Raw genomic sequence first — 19,078 nt, forward strand, 5'->3', positions numbered from 1 at the left:
GCTCAGATTGTTGTAACTAAATAATCCTCCATGATTATTGTTTACAGTGTCTGTGCCTCTTTTATTTTGCTGGTGAGCTGCTTGATATACAGCAGAAGGGAGGGGAGATCTGCTTTAAATGAGAGCAGGCAGCACACAGGATGGCAGGTGTGACATTAAATCCCCATCAGCTGATTATCAAACAGCTGCAGGTGGTGGAGTTGCTGTGGCAACATGTCTTGTGCAGAAGGAATAATAAGGTGAACTAGGGATGAAGCTGGGGACATAATAAACATGTAGACAAAAACTGCAACATTTCATTTCAGACAAACTACAATTTGATTGTAGTGAGGACTCCTCCTACTCAGAGGAAACAGTGGGTTTGAACAGACTGTAGACTCCACAAACTGTATTGTATTTCACAAAAGAGAATCATCAGAATTAAACACATGATGGTTTGCGTTTGTACATTTCTCTATTCACTAACTGTGTATTTATTATAATTAATATTATGGTAGCTTTTATAGTGGTTTTTACTTTTTGACTTATTGACTACCTCTTTCTCTTCTCACTACTCCCTGAGTCTTATTTGAATATTTCTAGATTGCTTATTCCTTCATTTACCTTTTCCTTTTCATTAAGCCGTGCACATTATAACCTTTACCTGAAACAAGCCTCGAATCCAAACTGAATGACCTGAAGTTTGTTTCCATATTTTTGTACTTCAGTAAGTCTCACTTTGATAGTATTTTGGAAGTTTTGTCATCCAGCTTACACAATTCATTTTAAGATTATTCATGTCTAGTTAAAAAAAGTGAGTTTTAGAGTTTTATCCAAATACAACAACGGACCAACTTCTTCCTGCTTGTCAGAATCAGTATTGGTCTTAAAAGCCTATCTAGCCTCTATCAACCCTGGCAAGGTTGCCAGATCAGTTGAGAAGCCTTGCTATCTGACCCTTGTTGTTAGGCAACCACTGCGTTCCTGGGAGCATCACCTTGGTGGGACAGTCATGAGTGAAGCCAGCACTGAAACAACCACTTTGGCTCCATCTTAAAATAGGTTCTGCTCTGAGATGACGCTGCAAACTTAGGCACACTTTGCTCCTGATATCTGTGATAAGAGTTGATGTTGGATAGTTGAAGAAGTAGATCATCTCCCTGATGTCCCTGCATTCTCTGGTTACTTTTTTGTCACATATCTCATGTCACTATTGCCAAACTATGTGATCAGTTCATTCTGTCATTCAAAAGATCAATTTTACTCGTCTGCTTTATTCTGATCTCTTTGTTATGTGTTCGTCATCAATGCTTCATTTCTTCAGTTGCTCATAGATTTTTAGCTAAAAAGAAATATCCTCATTACATAGAGTGTTAATTTGCTGCACACTTTTATATAATGTTTAAACTTTGGGTTTTGGGAAGGATATCAAGTGAAGTCACAGGTCATTGATGTTACTTCTTTAAATTGGTCAAGCCAAGTCTAAAGTCAAAACATTCATGACTCGAGCCTGAGCCATGTCAAAGTAATGTCAACACATCAGTTAGAGACCATGACACAAACTTTGAAGTAATGTAGAACACAACACGTGAATGTCACAAACTGATGGTCTGTGTTTACCTTGTACTTCCCACTGGTAGAGTAGCTAGTCTTCCACTTCACAGAGTAGTACCGGACCTCAGACGCCTTCTGGTTCTTGGTCATGGAGTTGTCGGCCCAGGAGACACGGACTGAATCCGAGGACAGAGCCACAGCCTGGACCCCCACAGGGGGTATCATGGGAGTGCTGGTGTCTGGCATGGGAGTGGGGTATTTATCAAAGAGGTGGAAGAGGTCATCCTCAGATGGGTCTATGGGGTCTGAGGCGGGGTGTTAATGGTAACCAGGGTGTTGAGGAATAATTAATGAAATCATATAGTTTCATGAATGTGTGATAATGAAGGTTTATATATGGACACATGAGCAATACAAACATATATTCAGATTAATAAAGGTTTGTGCATGTATATGTAAAAGAAAACATAAAATGACATGCAGCAGCCATGTTTGTTTGAGAAGCGGTAAGTACGAGAGAAGGGTATGGATGAGGAAGTGAAAAACAAGAGAGAAAAGAAGAGAAAAAGACAGAGAGTAAGAAGACAGTGAGAAACAAAAGATGTTGCTCTAAACAGGAAGTGGAGCTACAGATCCACGAGTGCAGGGTCTCAAAGGACAAAACATAGAGTACCAGAACCAGCTGTAACCTAACACTTCAGGGTCTGAACATTTTTTGAGATTTTAGTCATTTTCAATTTCTCAAAACCAGAAATGGTTTCTTCTTCTTCTGTAGTCCACTAAGACATCACCTTTAATTGCTTGTACCCATAATATGATTACATTTACCTCAGGATTTGGTTATTCAGTTCGTGAATTTTTTTTTTTTTTTTTTTGACTATCTCACATCATGTTAACAGGACAGACAATAGCATGTTTTCAACCCCATGGGTTTTCTGTGCAGCAGTTTACGAAGACCCATAGTTACATTTTATTGTTAAGCAACATTTAGTGGTCGTGTGAGATCAACCTGAACGACCATATAGGAGAGCCATCCGTGTGGATCAGTGGCTCTAGACGATAAGAGATGCTGCCTTCAGGTGCTTTCAGAGACACATTTGAGCATGTTTTAGTAACCTAAACTGAAAAATTAACAGAAACATTGTAATTTCAGGTTGTGACAACACTGTTCATCAGGAAATTCATATTATTTATGTGTTTATTTATTGACATGCAGGACCTGAATGCGTCACAGTAGGTATAGATGTGACTTCAGAACCAGGTAGTTCAGGCTGAAAAAGCACCTTAAGGCAGCATAACAAGAAAATTGCTAACAGATGCTAACAGAGAGCTGGAATGAGCAGAAATAAACAAAGTGAACTGTAGAATAAAATATAAAAGCCACTTTGCTGATTCCAGCTCTGTATCCTCTACTGACAGGCAAACCTACTGGAAACTGAAAAACAGTTAGTGACACAGATTGTTTCAAATAAACACACATCAACTAGGACACTAACAGCACTGTCATCTTGTTCACTGAAAAGTCACTTACATGAATCTCAACTGAATCTTTATTTTTGGTTTTTATTCATTTACACTATTTTACAGGGAGAGAACTCTGAGAAAGGCAAACAGCATTGTGGGTGACCAGCACTACCTCCTTGCTCCATCTTTCGAACTTTTGCCACGTGGGCGTTTCATACTGTTTGTTTCAGTTTTTGCCCCAAAATGTTTCTGACCAAGATTTCATTAAGAGAACCAAAAAAAAGAAAAAAGCAATAAAAAAGAAAATATGGCACAAATAAGTAAAAAACATAATCACTGCAATAGAAACAATAGAACAATGCATTAGAATAGAAAAAAAGAAAAATGGAATGTATAAATTTAAATAAAATGTTGAGAATAAATCTGAGAGGGAAGACAGCAAAAGTCAAGAAAAGACTAAACTCGTTATTTAAGTTTAGGGTGGATTTCTTCTTCTAGTTCTCATTTGTTTCTAGAAAACTGAGCAGAGGAAGCTGATATCTCTCTCTGTGCAACTGAAAAATAGGGTTTTAATATTTATCTTTTTTAATTTTATCTCAGTGCCCTTTAAACACACATATTCTTTCTCTCTTACACACACACACACACACACACACACACACACACACACACGCACACACACACACACCGGACTTATAGTAAATAATCACAATCACAATAATTTCTAACCCTGCAGTTGAACAGACTGCTCAGCTCCTCAGGCTCCACCTGAGGTCAGAATCTACACTATCTGAAATATTGACAGACCAAAGTGGGCTGCAGGTACAGATGGGGCCTCTGTTGGGTACCACATACAGTACTATGCAAAATGTTTAAGGCACTATAGATTTTTAAATTCATATACACCAGGCAATACTATCAGATTCTGCAGCAGGACGAGCCCAAACATACAGCCAGAGTCATACAGAACTGTCCTCAGACAATAGAAGAACAATTAGTCCTGCAACAAATGTTCTGGCCCCTAAAGAGTCTTCATCTCAACATCGTAAAGTCAGTCTGATAGTCTCACATGAAGAGACAGAGACACTGAGACAGAATAAATCCACAGGAAGAACTGTGGCAGTTTCTCCAAGATGCTGGAAGAGATCGTCCTGTAAAAAACAAGCTCACAGATTGTCTTAGCAAGGAGCTTATGGCGACCCATTGTTACGTTGTAAGGGGACCTCTAGCGGTTGTGGTAATTGTGTTAGGGAAAAGGAGGAAATCAGCTGACCCCATTGTATAGTAACAAAGTCCATATCAAGAGGAGGTTGGGGTGGATCTACAATCTTTTCCTAAACCTAACCAAACCATGCTTGTTCAAAAAGCTTAACCATTTATTATGTGCCTGTAATCTAATAGCATTGAAGGCATATATTATTATTCTGTATACTTATTATGTGCCTGCAATGCATTGAAGTCATATATTATTATTATTATGTGCCAGCAATGCAATAGTATTGAAGGCATATAAATATATATTATTATTCTCCATATTTATTAGTGCCTCAGCATTCACACTATTGTTCTTCAGATCTTTATTTTTTACTATTATTATTTAATTTCATTAGATTTAATTTTCTTATTTATAATAATAAAAAGAATTTATAAAATAGTTTAAAGCAACTTTCAAAATCGTCAAGATTAGTAAAAGCATTTGTTTATAGGTACACATCTGTTTGGACAAGTATTGTAAACATTTATAATAATGAGGAATCATGAGGAATCTTTATATTTTATATTTTATATCTTTACAGTATTCACACTATTGTTATTCAAATCTATATATTTTATTCTTACTTCTTCCGCCTTTCTACGGTCTCTTTTCATTTTTGAGTTTATAATGGGTGTGTATTGCACGGAATGTTTAGGGCTAGAGTACATGACATCATCGCTAGAGTGGGAGAAGCTCTAAAATTTGTCTGAAAAAAACCTGTGTAACTCGTCCTTACGGCCACGTTTCGATCTTGACACATCATTTCTTCCTCATTAGTAGACAAAATTGTCCTGTTTCATGTAAAGTGACTATCTTAGCATAGAGACTAACAGAATTTAAACTGTCAGCCTCAAACTGATGTGAGTACCCTCAAACTGTTCCATAGACCATAGTGTTTATCAACCACTTTACTGACATTTTTATCAAAATCCTGCTACAGACTGATCCAACACTCCAACATATTGAATTTAACTTGCCCCACTGGTGGTATACTCCAGATCCTCCTTTTACTGTCCTTCGGTTGTTAACTACTCCTGCATATTTTGTGCTATATAAATCGTTCAACCATCAAAACGTTCAGTTTCTTCAGGAGATGTATCCTTATTCATCATTTTTGATATTCATCATTTTTGATATAATAAGTATTTTCTGCAATTTTTTACAGTGTAAGTGAAAGGAGACGATGTTCAATCCTTCATAACTTCTATATCTTTGAAATTCAACTACTTGAGCACACTTTCAGCTAAATCCTTCATTCAAACTTCAAAGTGTTCACAACACTTCCAGCTATTAAGCGATTATTCAGTTGATTGATATTTTAAATTAAAGTTTCTACTATTTAGGATGCTGTTCATCTTTCTGTTACTAATGATTACTTATTCACATTTTTAAAGCATTGTATTCCTACTTCCACCTATGGCAGTAAATAATTTGGCTTTCAAGTGTTTCAACAACATGTTTCAGTTCTCAGCTTTTGCAGCTAAGGGACTTCAGCTCCTCAAGTCTAATATTTTGGCATCTAATTTTTTAAAGCACGGTACCATTCAACCTCCAGCTTATAATTTCTGCTTTTAATCTTCAGCCATTGCTTGAGCTACTTTAGCATTACAGACTTCATTCAAACTTTAAACTGTTCACAACACTTTCAGCTATTAAGAAATTATTCAGCTTATTGATATCTTAAATATAAGTTTCTAATGTTTACAATGCAGTTCATCTTTCATCATCATTACTTCTTCACTTTTTTAAGGCATTTTATTCCTACTTCCACCTTTTCCAGTAAATAATTTGGCTTTCAACTGTTTCAATAGCATGTTTCAGTTCTCAGCTTTTGCAGTTTATGGACTGCAGCTCCTCCAGTTTAACATTTAGAAAACTTAGGGGGTTTTTCTGTTTGTACATTTTGTACATTTTTGTCAAGTTTCGTGCTGTTTGTAAAACTTTTCATCAACAATTCAGGTCTTTTTCAACCATTTTATGCTATTCAACCTCCAGCTTACAATTTCTGCTTTTAATCTTCAGTCATTGCTTCAGCTTCTTAAGCATTGCTTCAGCGATCTCATTCAGCTCTCAGCATTCACACGCATTATCAGCAGGAAATGCATTTTCTAGTTATTCTTACTTTCTAAGGTAAGTCTGACTACTGGGCATCTGTATGTTGTTTCACTGTTAGTTAACACATGACAAGGAGTAGACTGAGAATTGAGAGTTACCATTTAGATTGAGGTAGTTGCTTTGCTAAAATCAACACTTGCTGGGACTTGCTGTTGTCCAACTGTGACTTTTGAAGTTAAAAACACTGGATAACAAGTGTGTCCCAGACGGGTTCATCACTTTTTTCCTTTTAAGTAATTTTTTTGCCTTGATTCTGATAGAGAGTGAGAGAGACAGAGAGAGAATGACATGGCACACAGGGCCACGGGTTGGACTCGAACTCAGGCACCTGCATCTAGGATTACCCCTTCATGCCCCCAGTGTGTTGAAATCTCAGGGCCACTGTACCCTCGGCATGGAGGAGAGTACCAGTTTGTCATAAGCTGCTGAATGCAAGTGAGCAAGTCATGTTGATTTGTTTTTAAAAGATGGTGCTGTTGTCTCAATGTTACTATGATTAAACACAGACACAATTATACACATTAGCTTCATGTCACAGTAACATAATGGCGTAGCACCTGGGTGTCAGGTCTAATAGCAGCATTTTCTGTGACACTGGAGGGTTTTGATGACAGAAGCTTTGCACATTTATGTGATGCTAATGATGATGATGAATTAGACACAAATTGAGTTGGACACTAAGATGCTCCTCTCTCAAGTGAGCAAAGACATGAATAGAAATAAAAGTAGACTGATTTTCTCTTTTTTTCCATTAGATCTGCTGACTGCTCATGTTTCTTGACCTGTCTCACCTTCTTTTTGATGATGTCACCATGTTCCCACCATGAAGTTTTTCTTCATTTGCAATTTTTTTTCTCAAATTGCTTGTGTTTTCTTGGAGCACAGTGTGTTCCGCTTTCTCTGCCACTGTCGACACCATCTGAATAATGAACATGCAGCATTGTGGTGTTGACTTTCAGAGCGGAAACTACAGTCTCATGAGTTCTTGCGGTGGCAGCATCACTTTGCAGAGATGGAAGCAGGTTGAGCCTGTTGTGTCTGCAGTGTAAACCAGACCACTGGGAGAATCAACACTGACATCTAATGTGCGGCTGTTGAAGAAAGATGTACAGCTGGAGGCCAACGCAGAGAGAGACTGATGAGTGAGATACTGAGGGAGATAAAGAGAGAGCGAGAGAGAGGGAGAGATTGATGAAGGGGGTGTGTGGGGCTGCGGGGTGAGCTGCAGCAGGCGGTGTCGTGGTTAAACTGGTCGTCCAGCATCACAATTAAGCTCTGTTCAGGACAGAATACTGATGAGGACACTTGGACCCCCCCCCATTCTCCTCCTCTTCTACTGCACTCCTTCCTCTACTCCCTTCTGCCACCATCCTTTTACTCTTTACATTTATTACATCCTTCATTTGCTCTCATTTCTTCTTCTTTTCCACATTTTTGTGCTCCTTCCCATTCTGCATATCACCTTTTTTCCCCCTCTTTTCTTCCTGTACTCCCTTCCTTTCTTATCCCTTCCACCTCACTCTTCCTCCTTTCTTCCTCTAACCTTCCATCCCTCCTTCCTTAGTCCCTTACACTGCCTCTCTTCCTCCTCCTCATCCTCCCTCCATCTTTACATACTGTATTGGTCTTATCCCTTCCCTCATCTTCCTCTCTCCTTCTCCCTCTCTCTGCGGTCCTACAGTCGTTGATTAAATGTGAGCTTGGCGGTTGGTTGAGGATCAGTTCTGTCTGTGCGATGTGCAGGCGACAAGGCGAGGACGAGGCAGTCTATTAACAAGGATCCCGTGGTTAACGAGCCATTTTTAAAGCTCTTATAAAAAAAGCTCCAGTAGCCTGCCACCATAAATTGATGAGAAATTCAGCCTCTGCTAGCATGTGTGTGTGTCTGTGTGTGACTTTTGATGACCTTGTCTCAACTTATCAACTCCTAACCGTCACACTACAAATCTATGTTAGACTGTATGTCTCCAGTCTTGTTAACATATTTCTACAGAGCTCTAGATGTTTTTGAAAATCTCTGTCCAGATACTGTTGGCCTGCATGTCTCTGTAGAACTCCAGATGTATCTATGTATGCCTACACAATTCCAAATGTGTTTAAATCTACACAACGCTTCAAATGTAGTGGTGTATTTTTACAGCACTCCAGATGTGTTTTTAAATCTCTTTATGACTCTTAATGTGTTTACATATCTTTGCAGAACTCCATATGTGCCTATGTATCTCTAAAGAACTCCAGATGTGACTGTGTATTTCTATAGAACCTCAAATGTGTTTACATATTTATGTTGACCCCCACAAGTGTTTACACATTTCTATGAATGTCCAGCCATGTCTATACATCTCTATAAACTGCAGTTCCTCTAATGACCACTAGAGTCTGGCTCCAACAGGGAGTCAATCCCCATAGACTCCCATGTTAAAATGTCCAACTTTACAGCAGAAATAAACATGTTTACAGCCTGGTACAAAACAGTTTTGGTCTCTAGAGCTAATTTCCTCCTTCAGGACAACTGTTTATAAAACTCATCAATTTACATTTTATTAAGGTTTAAAGTTATGTATAATTGAGGGCGTGGCATCTTTGAGGGACAGGTGGCTGAGTGTATGCTCGCCACAAACCAGCATGCACCGAAGTTTCCACACATGCCCCTCCCCTTTGACCTTTTTGGATTAGCTAGGAGCCAGGAGCAGAGTCAGACACTAGCAAGATGGCATGTTGGAGCAGCTCACTCTGAGCTTCAGAACCCTTGTGGGTGTCAATCTTTATATACAGTCTATGGTTGAAACATCTGGAACATCTATCTATGTCCATTAACTACCACCAGTCTTGATAACTTTACACAGCCACAGGTTTACTTACCACACCACACATATTTGGCCCAATGGTTTCTCTATGGATCTTTAAAGAACTCTTAGGTTGATTCCAAAAAGAACCATGAGTGATCTGGCAGAACGTTTATCAAGCTGTTGTCTGGTCTGTGAATATGGAACTTACTTTCTTTCTTTCTTAATCCTAAGTCTCTCCTTCTGTCTCCTCCTCTCCATCATCACACCCTCTTTCGCTGCTCTTCTCTGTCCCTCTTGTCTTTTTCTGCTTCCCTCTTCCTTCCATGAGCTTTTATTAAAGTCCATCAAATGTCCCTCTTACTCTCTTTGCCCCCCTCTCCCAGTCTCCCTTTCCCACACAGCTAGTTCCATATCCCACCTTCATCTCCCCTCTGTTGCTCTTCTTCCTCATCTCGCCTTCCTCTCTTACAGGAATCTCCATCAAAGACAACAAGCATCAGTTATAAATAGTCTTTGATAGTTTCTCCATGAAAACATCCTGTAATGAAGGTTTAAAAAACTGTGGTGAGCTGAGTGGCCTCTGCTGCTGGTTTTTCCTGTCACTATCATCCGATGATGAGGGTTGAAAAATCTCAGAAATGTGGCATTTTTATGAGAGTAATAAAGGATTTATGTCAGCTGCAGGCTGCTGGGTGAGCAGCAGAGGGTCGGCTGTTTAATTCATAAGATGAAACTTGGCTGAGAGTTGGATGTGTTTCATTTATCTCACTTCTACAGCTCATAGTCTGCAGGAAGAGCTAATGAGTCACACAAACACACACACACACACACACACAAACACACTATGCGGGCTGAGGACAAGATGCACGTACTTGTGATTATTTACTATAAGTCCAGTGTGTGTGTGTGTGTGTGTGTGTGTGTGTGTGTGTGTGTGTGTGTGTGTGTGTATGTGTGTGTGTGTGTGTGTGTGTACGTGTGTGTGATTTCTACAACTCAGCCATGCAGATGCACGTTCGTGTGTGACTCCGAACACACAGGCGTGTGTGTATGTACGCTTGTGCGTGCATCCTGTGACTGTACATGCAAATACACGTTCACATGTGTCTCTGAATGGCCAGGCGTCATCTAAACTCTCCAACCAAGAAAAACCAAGAAAACCAGCTGTTTATCTAAACGTAGATCACACCATCAGCCTAGTATGATTCATTATTATTGTTTTATCTGTTTTTGTCCATTATAAAACTTTATTTTTATTTTTTTCTGTGTGTATGATTTTCCATCAGTTACTTATTAATAATATAAAGATTTGGTGAAACATGATTATCGGACAAACACTATTTTAGCAATAGTTTTAATGTATCTCACCTTGTAAATTGTCATGGGTGCCTCGGTGGCTCACCCAGTGCATATCACTTCAGTCATTACTGCAGTGGCCTGGTTCAAATCCAGCCAGGGCCCTATGCTGCATGTCATTCACTCTCTCTCCCCCAACTTTCATGTCACTGTCTCACAATCACTATGACATTAAAGCCGAAACCTGCCCAAAAAATAACTTGGAAAAAATAAAAGGAATGACAAAAACAGATAAAACTTGATGGTTAGATTTAAGAATCACACGTACGCACATATGTGTGTGTGTGTACTGTTTAAGCTACTTCTTCTTCTGCTGTTAATGCGCCCCATATTGCTACTGCTACTGCTACCCAACAATATATGTTGAAAAAAGCTACTACATCGACTGACACTGCTAATACTGCTAATACTACTACTGTTACTTTTAGTGCTCCAAGGTGTTCCAGTATTCTAGTGCTTCTGCTTTTCCACCTGCTTCTTCTTCTACTAATATTAATACTACAGCTACCCCTACCACTAATACTGTTTCTTAAAGTACCATGGATAATCCTGCTTCCAGTATCAGTATAGCTGATATTGCTGCTGCTGATACTGATATCACTACTGTCACTACTAATATTAATACTATGGCCACATAACCATCATACACACAGCAGTCACAGCAGTCACAGCACACTGGAAAAAAGGCCACTCCAAAAATAAGCAAAAAAAAATAAATATAAGATATTTTTTGCTTGTAATAAGCAAAAAAAATCTGCCAATGGAACAAGTGAAAATTCTCTTGGTAAGATTTCTTGAAATAAGACATTATATTTAATCCTTACAGGATAAGAGTGATCTTGAAATTAGCTGGGAAAACTCACTTTTAGCTATATTTTACTAGTATTCTGATGTTTTGTGTCTCATAATAAGCTTGTGATGTGCAAAAATAGTATTTTCCCCTCAAAAGTTTTTGTCATCCTGTTTGTTTCAAGTGTATTTAACTAATTTTTAGTTCTATAATTGTGACACTGTTCTAGATATAAGTCCACCACCTACTTGAAATAAGATTAGAAACTGGCATTTTGAGACAAAATGTCTTGAAGTTAGCATTCCTGACTCGTATTAGGCAGTGCTCTTTTGCCATAATAAGCCATAATTTACCATCCTGTCATCATCTCAAGTGCATTTACCTTATTGTAAACTCTACAAAAGTAATACTGTTCTAGATTCAAGACATTCACCTCCTAGATTCAAGACATTAACTACTTCTTATAAGACAGAAAAATTTCTTGAAACAAGGCGATTCATCTTATGACACAGCAGCTTAAAAACCTTATGACATGTAAGAAAAGCTTGTTTCATCAGAGATATGACTCAAAACAAGATGTTTTCAAGACTGGTTCACTTAACAAGATATTCAAGATGCACTGTCTAAAAACAAGCTCCTTTATCTCACTTAAATCTTACTCTTTAGGTGATTTTGTCTTATATTAAGTGTGATGAGACATTTTGACTAGAAATTAGAAAAATATACTTGGTAAGATTTTGAATTTTTGCAGTGCAGTTTTATTCTGACACAACCATCGTGTTCTGGACTGATATGGAACATGTTATCATATCTCCTTCATATCACACTGTTGTATGTGAACACATCAACTCTGTACTTACTGTGATTATAATCAGTGACTTGTTTGTGATCCTACCTGTCAGAGATCGAGTGACTGCACTCTCATACAGAGGAACTCCCTCTCCAGCATTATTAAACGCCTTCAGGGAAATCACATAGTGCGAGCTTGGCTCTGAGAGAGAGAGAGACGGAGAGACAGAGAGAGAAATTTTAAATCATATTTAGCAATCACAACATATATTATCATCTGAAGATGTAACTTTTTCCACTCAGTGAAATGGTGAAAGTTGTTTCCTGCGGGTGTTAAGGATGAGACTTCCTTCCCTCCTTCAGTCCTGGCCTGACTTTGTCACATATGTAGACAACAGATGGATGTGAAGACATGATGACTGGAGACATATGAACACTGTCATGCAGCGGTTTGTCCTTCCACCGCTCTTCACTCTTGATGTGATGATGCTGCGTGTTCTCTCCTTGTGGCGTCAAATGCTCACATCAGTTAAAGAAACACGTCTGCTCCCCTCCCCAGACGCCTCGCCACATGAATTAATGATCACTATGAATTATAAATGCCATGTACATATGTGCGCTCGCTCCCAAGTGTGCATGCAACATGATGGGTGGATTTTATTTTTTCATTACTCCTCTATTATGAGACCTGAGACAGGAATTTTCATCTGCGTATAAATATTCACCCAATTTGTTATTGTCTTTTTTGCCATGCAAATTGCTTGTTGTGGTCACTGGAGAGGATGTTTCCTTTTTTTCCACCTCTCTCAATCAGATTTCCACCTCAAGCAGCTTTCTCATTAAATTCCTTCAAATTATTGATTGTAATTGAATGGAGATTTCATCAACATAATGAATTAATGAAAAAGTTGAATGCAGTGTCAATATTGGCACTTTGTTGGCAGGAGCATGTTAAGTTTTTTTTGGACTCAATAAATAAAATGATTCACTATTTTTCCACCAGTATTTAATTATTGTCAGTGTGAAGAGGGCTTTGAAAGAGAACTTAAAGTTCATGTTTATTTACAAGTCCATAATTCCCCATAAAAATGTGAACTATGGAATCTGGGTGTAACCTAGCAAGCTACTAATACTGCACAACCACTTAATTATTTACTTTTATATTCCATATAATCTATTCTTATTTATTTTAGATTCTGTTTTGTATTCTTATTTCATTTCTAAGCACATTTCCCCTTGTTGCTGTTATTCTTTTGTGCTGCTGTGTCACAGTTGCATTTCCTCTACGAGGGATCAATAAAGGTTAATCTTATTTTATCTCACTTTAGCTATCACAACTGCAGCAGATCTTTTTTTCCAGGCCTTTTGCCTTTATTATTTATACAGTGAGAGGATGACAGGAAAGTTGGGGGGAGAGAGAGGAGATACAGCAAAGGGCCTTGGCCCGGATTCGAACCCGGGCCACTGCGGTAAGGACTGAGCCTAAATGGTTCTCGCTCTACGATGTGCCCCTGCAGCAGATCTAGTAACCACTTTAAGGTAAATTTAACTCTTCTTTTTTTATCTTTCACACTGAGATACACATGTCTCTGTAATGCGTTCATGGAAATTATTTTTGTCTTAACAGTAATGCAACATAAAATGTATATGTTTCTTTTAATGGAACTAGCCAGTAGTTTCCCCTTTGTTCTAAACTAGGCTAACCACCTCTTGGACCTGTCTCTTTATTGGAGGGACAGAGATCGAACTGCTACTAGTCTTCTTATTGACCCCCCACCCCTTCCCCACTCCATCCTCACCAAGGTTTTCGATGGAGTAGTATCTCTGCTTGCTGTCCACCCTGACCGTCTCAGCGTAAGGACTTCCCACTCCATAGCCAATGATGTAACCACGGACCAGGATGTTGGGACTGAGGGGGGGAGTCCAGGACATGATGATGCTGTTGGGCAGCGGCCTGACGTGCAGAGAGCTGGGCTGGTCCGGGACCTGACTCTCTGCAAAAACATTAACATAGAACATTATACTAAAGAAGAATATTACATGGGGTTGTAGTTCTTAGGACTCTTCAGTATTTCTGTAGTCCTGGCTACGTGCCTGGCCTCCACCACCAGCAGTTTTAAAGCTACCCTGATTTGCAGCTGCAGTAACAGGTACTTAGAGCAGCCTTAGCTAACAGATGCTAACCCTGTTAGATGTGTATTAATCCCTAATAAAGCCTGACACTTTGTGTTATTCCTCAGCATCAGATTAGATCAGATTAGATCAGATTAGCGGACTCTTGGTCTTCAGGGGGGAGACGCTCAATCTCACTTTATTGAGTGATAATCCATTGAAATTAGATTTCCGTCTCCCTCTGTCCCGGCCTGGAAATACAGTTAGCATGGATGTGTTTGCGTGTTTTTTTTTGTTTGTTTGTTTTTTTTTTTATCTCAGCACCTTACTGCTGATCAGAATGTCCTCCTCTGAGCTGCAGCCTGACATCATCTTTTCTCATCATTCTGCTAGAAATTAGGTTTGTTGGCTTTCTTGTTTCTTGTATATTTTTAGAATATGTCATTTACAGCAGCTGATGGTTGTTCTAGCAGGAAAGTCAAGGAGTTTTCATAGAATTTCTAAATGAAAACCTAAAAAACATATTCTCCAAATGTTTTTAATCAAACTATAATGAGGTTTGAAGCACACGCAAGGAGATTTTTAAATATTTATGAATGTACAGTAATTCTCAACAATTACAACTTCTGTAAAGACATATTCTATTCATATTTAATAAATGATCCTTCATTATCTGTTTATACCCTAGCCTCCATTAATGGGTGTCCTGTAGCTGTTGACAAATATATTATAATATCATAATATATTTGTCCAGCTATTTATTCCGCCTTCATGTTGTGCTTTATATGTCACAACAACTTTGTCCAGGAGTGTGTTGGACTGTAGGCAGAACAGCTTGAAGCAGAATTAAAGTATAACTCCATCTGAAGACTAAAACAAAGACAGGAAACCCCAAAGTATCTTTGCACCAGCATTTCTCCTATCGGAAAGGAATTTCATCTTTTAAGGGTATAAAAAACACTCTAAAGTTTTACTGTTTGTACCATTGATCTGCAACCAATAGTGATATGCAACAGTTATCTATCTACTGTACCCAATGATCTTATAATCCATTTCATTCCATTTACATTTTATACTGCTTAGAAATGATCATAAAGTACAGAGTTACCCTCTGCTTTAAATATCTCTTATCTGTTGTCTTTTTGATGAAATTGGAAATGCAACTTCTAATTTCTCTGCATGAAAATATCTTTTCTACTACTTTATTTTCATTTCCTCTCTCTTCCCCCTTCCCTTCCTCCTTCCAGCCTTCCTTTCTCATTGCTCCTCCCCCCAGAGGCGAATCTTCCCTCAATCCATCCATCTCAGCCCTTAACTGATTAAATATTTATGTGCTTGTTGGGACACTGGAGGTATTTACATGCTGTTGTACAGATTACTGATGTTACCACACACACAGACACACACACACTCTCTCTCTCTGTTCTTACCATCCAAGTCATTCTCCGGCGTCTCAGCAGTGTACCAGTCACTGGCCGGACCTGTACCATTGGCCGTCATGGCTGCAACCTGGAAACTATATTGACTGCCCTTCTCCAGACCTGGAAGAGAGAGAGAGAGAGCATGACAGAGAGGTCATGTCTCCACAACTACCTGAATCGTTTGTAAACTCTACAGGTGTTCACCTCCACTGTCATAGATGTTTTTTCTGTTTCAAATAAACAAATAAATTTCCGTTTCACTATTTATTTAACAGTGACCACATAGTAGATGAACACAGAAATGCTGGAGTGTCCTGGACCAGTGATGGTGCAGTGTTATGTGATGGTCAGGTAGAAATGTTTTCTTCATCTGTAATGATGAAGCATTCTTCTTTGCTAAATTTCTGATTCATTCTTCTGCCTGGCTTCTCTTGAATAGTAACAGCAGTTGAGACTCATGGGTATCGAACATAGCATCAACAACATACAACAAATGCAAAACATTCATCTTAAAAGGTTTGAAGAAACGCTTCATTCATTTGGTTTTGATTATATTTTTAAGTAATAAATACATTTTTAAACAGGCCTTTGTTATGTCTTTAAATATAGGATGCTACTGTTACTTGCCCTTTACCAAATTAAATTTAACTTTAAAGACATTTAATAACTTTTTAAGGTCCTGACATACAAAGTTTAGGACTTGGACTTGGTTTGGGTTAATTCAGGAACCAGAGGCTCCTACTTTTATGTTTCTGATCAATGGGCACAGTGTTGGATCTTTTGATCAAACTGTTATTTTGTGGGGCGTGGTTATGGCGCTGAACTCAGCACACGTCTTTTTGTGAGCTCCTGGCAATACTATAGTAAAATCCTGTAAACTTTCCTTTAACTGCATAAACAGTGATAACATTCATTCGCGGTGACTTAATATTGCATACCCGCGACAATATGCCGAGGAAGAACAAATCTAAAGCACACTTTTCTCAGAGTGAAGAAGACGACGTCTCAGATGCTATCAGCCTAGCTAACTCAGAGTGTGATGCTAGCCCCGTGCCTCGTGTGAACGACGTGGACACTGGATTGGCCCAAAACATGGACGTCATTCAGATACTCGATGGGATCAGAAATGACTTTTCCACAAAGACTGATGTGGTCCTGAAAGTGATTCAAGACGTTAAGAGGGACGTGCAGGACTATCTCGGCGCGCATGGATGAAGCAGAAGTGCGCATTAGCACCGTAGAAGACACAGTTAACTCAGAGAAAGGCAAGGCTGATGCGCTAGCTAAACAAGTGACTCTCCTCACAAATAAACTTGACGAGCTCGAAAACCGCTCTCGTCGTTCCAACCTACGCATAGTTAACGTGCCTGAGAAGATGGAAGGAAATGATGCGGTAGCTTTCCTGGAGAGGTGGCTCCCTGAAGTGCTGGGACCAGCAGCATTCCCGAGTCCACCTCTCATTGAAAGAGCACACAGGTTGCCCGGCCGGACGCAACCTAATCGATCAACCACACCGAGAGTCATCATTGTGAAGTTTTTAAACTTCCAGGATAAAGTCCGAGTGATGCGAGCTTCTAGGGCCAAAGGCAAAGTTATCTGCGCCGGTCAAGAGATTATGTTCTTCCCGGATCTTTCGACGGAGCTCCACCGTCGCAGGAGGGGGTTTGACCGGGTAAAACAACAGCTGAGATCGATGAACATTTGGTACGGAATAATTTACCCAGCCAAGCTACGAGTGTCGTCTGATGGACAAACACGTGAGTTTGAAACCCCAGCAGAAGCTGAAAAATTCATTCAAGGGTTACAGAACACAGAGGACTCACAGATTAACTAAAATGAACTGCTGAATCCTTTATTATCTACCTATAACAGCTATAGTTTGATATTGCTGGCTTTATGGGCCTGTAACACACATGTGAAATGGTTATGCCTTTTCTTTTCTTTTTTCTGCGGAGACTTTTCTGTTTTGTTTACATCATTTAGTTATTCCTTCAATCTCCTCAGATGTAAATACACGTTTCATTTACTCTTTATACAGAATCTTCAATTTTTTTTTTTTCACATCATGTGGTATTTTACTGGTACACTTCCAAAATGTCACATAGAGACACTCATCAGGTTTACCAACAACTAAAAGAGGATGCTATGCTGCATAACCTGGTGTATTATTAAGATTAGATGACTGCAAATAAGAATTTTAAATTCACTCCATGGAATGTTAGAGGGATGGTAAAGTTGACTAAATTAAAGCAGGTGATTACCAGGCTTAAACAACTTAAGTCATCAGTAGTCTTTATCCAGGAGACTCATTTACTCAGAGAGGACTTGATGAAAGTACGTAGGAGATGGCCAGGCAAAGTAGTAGCATCCTGTTTCCCTTCTCATTCAAGAGGGGTTATGGTGTTAATTCATAATTCGGTGCCTTTTCAAATAAACAATACTATTTATGATAAAACTTGTAGATTTTTGGTTGTTCAAGGAACTCTCTTGAGAGAAAATATTAATTTGGTTAATATATATGGCCCCAATGATGATAACCCATCATTTTTTGAGAATTTATTTTTTGTTGTTAGCCACCCTCCCTGGTAAGATAATATTGGCAGGTGACTTAAATTGCGCTTTAGACCCGAAACTAGATCGCTCAGCAGGGATAGATACATCCCATTCCCAAACAAGAAAGAAAATTCAACAATATATGAAAGACCTGAACCTCTGTGATCCTTGGAGGACTCAAAACCCCAACAAAAGGGAATTCTCATGCTACTCGACAGTATTTAAAACCCACTCCCGAATAGATTATTTTTTAATTTCCTCATCTCTGCTAACTAGTATAACTAATTGTGTACATGATAGCATGTTTTATCTGATCATGCCCCAACCTCACTATTTTACAACGTCGAACAAGTGTATAGACATTCGACCAATTGGCGATTACATCCTAAATGGCTACAGGATTCTGGCTTTATAAAATTTGTAGGAGAACATATTGATCTCTACTTCTCTATAAATACGAATCAAACAACTGCAGCCATTAGATGGGAAGCTTTTAAAGCATATATTAGAGGACAAATGATAAGCTTCACCAGCTCTAAATTTAACAAATTCAAACAGACGATGAATGAATTAGACTCTAAAATTAGAGAAGTAGAGAGAGAGGATAGCATAGATGATTCGACACAAAAAAAACAGGAATTACTGACCCTTAAAGCAAAATATGAGGAGCTCTCCATGCTTAAGGCTGAGGATGGTATAATAAGACTGAAACAAACTTTTTATGATCAGGGTGAAAAACCGGGTAAACTGCTAGCTTGGCAGATAAAGAAACTTGAATCTGACAGAGCCATCAATATCATTAGGAATGAGCAAGGAGAATTAACTACAGATCCCACAGAAATTAATGACACCTATGTCTCATATTATAAAACCCTTTATAATTCTGACAGCCCTCAAGACG

The 19,078-nt window shown here is 38.8% G+C and overlaps 1 protein-coding gene across 1 annotated transcript in view; it reads right to left on the minus strand.

Moving 5' to 3' along the window:
* The window catches only part of dcc (DCC netrin 1 receptor), a 233,113-nt gene that overhangs the window by 61,655 nt on the left and 152,380 nt on the right, over positions 1-19,078 (minus strand). Inside the window, exons 15-18 of the mRNA XM_022744417.1 lie at positions 15,634-15,744; positions 13,891-14,085; positions 12,198-12,293; positions 1,600-1,772 (exon numbers count right to left, since the gene is read on the minus strand). Of these exons, the coding sequence (XP_022600138.1) occupies positions 1,600-1,772; positions 12,198-12,293; positions 13,891-14,085; positions 15,634-15,744 (575 nt within the window). The remainder of the gene's footprint in view (positions 1-1,599; positions 1,773-12,197; positions 12,294-13,890; positions 14,086-15,633; positions 15,745-19,078) is intronic.

The sequence above is a fragment of the Seriola dumerili genome, unplaced genomic scaffold, assembly GCF_002260705.1.
Source record: "Seriola dumerili isolate Sdu_G_001 unplaced genomic scaffold, Sdu_1.0 BDQW01000081.1, whole genome shotgun sequence".
NCBI lineage: Eukaryota > Metazoa > Chordata > Actinopteri > Carangiformes > Carangidae > Seriola > Seriola dumerili.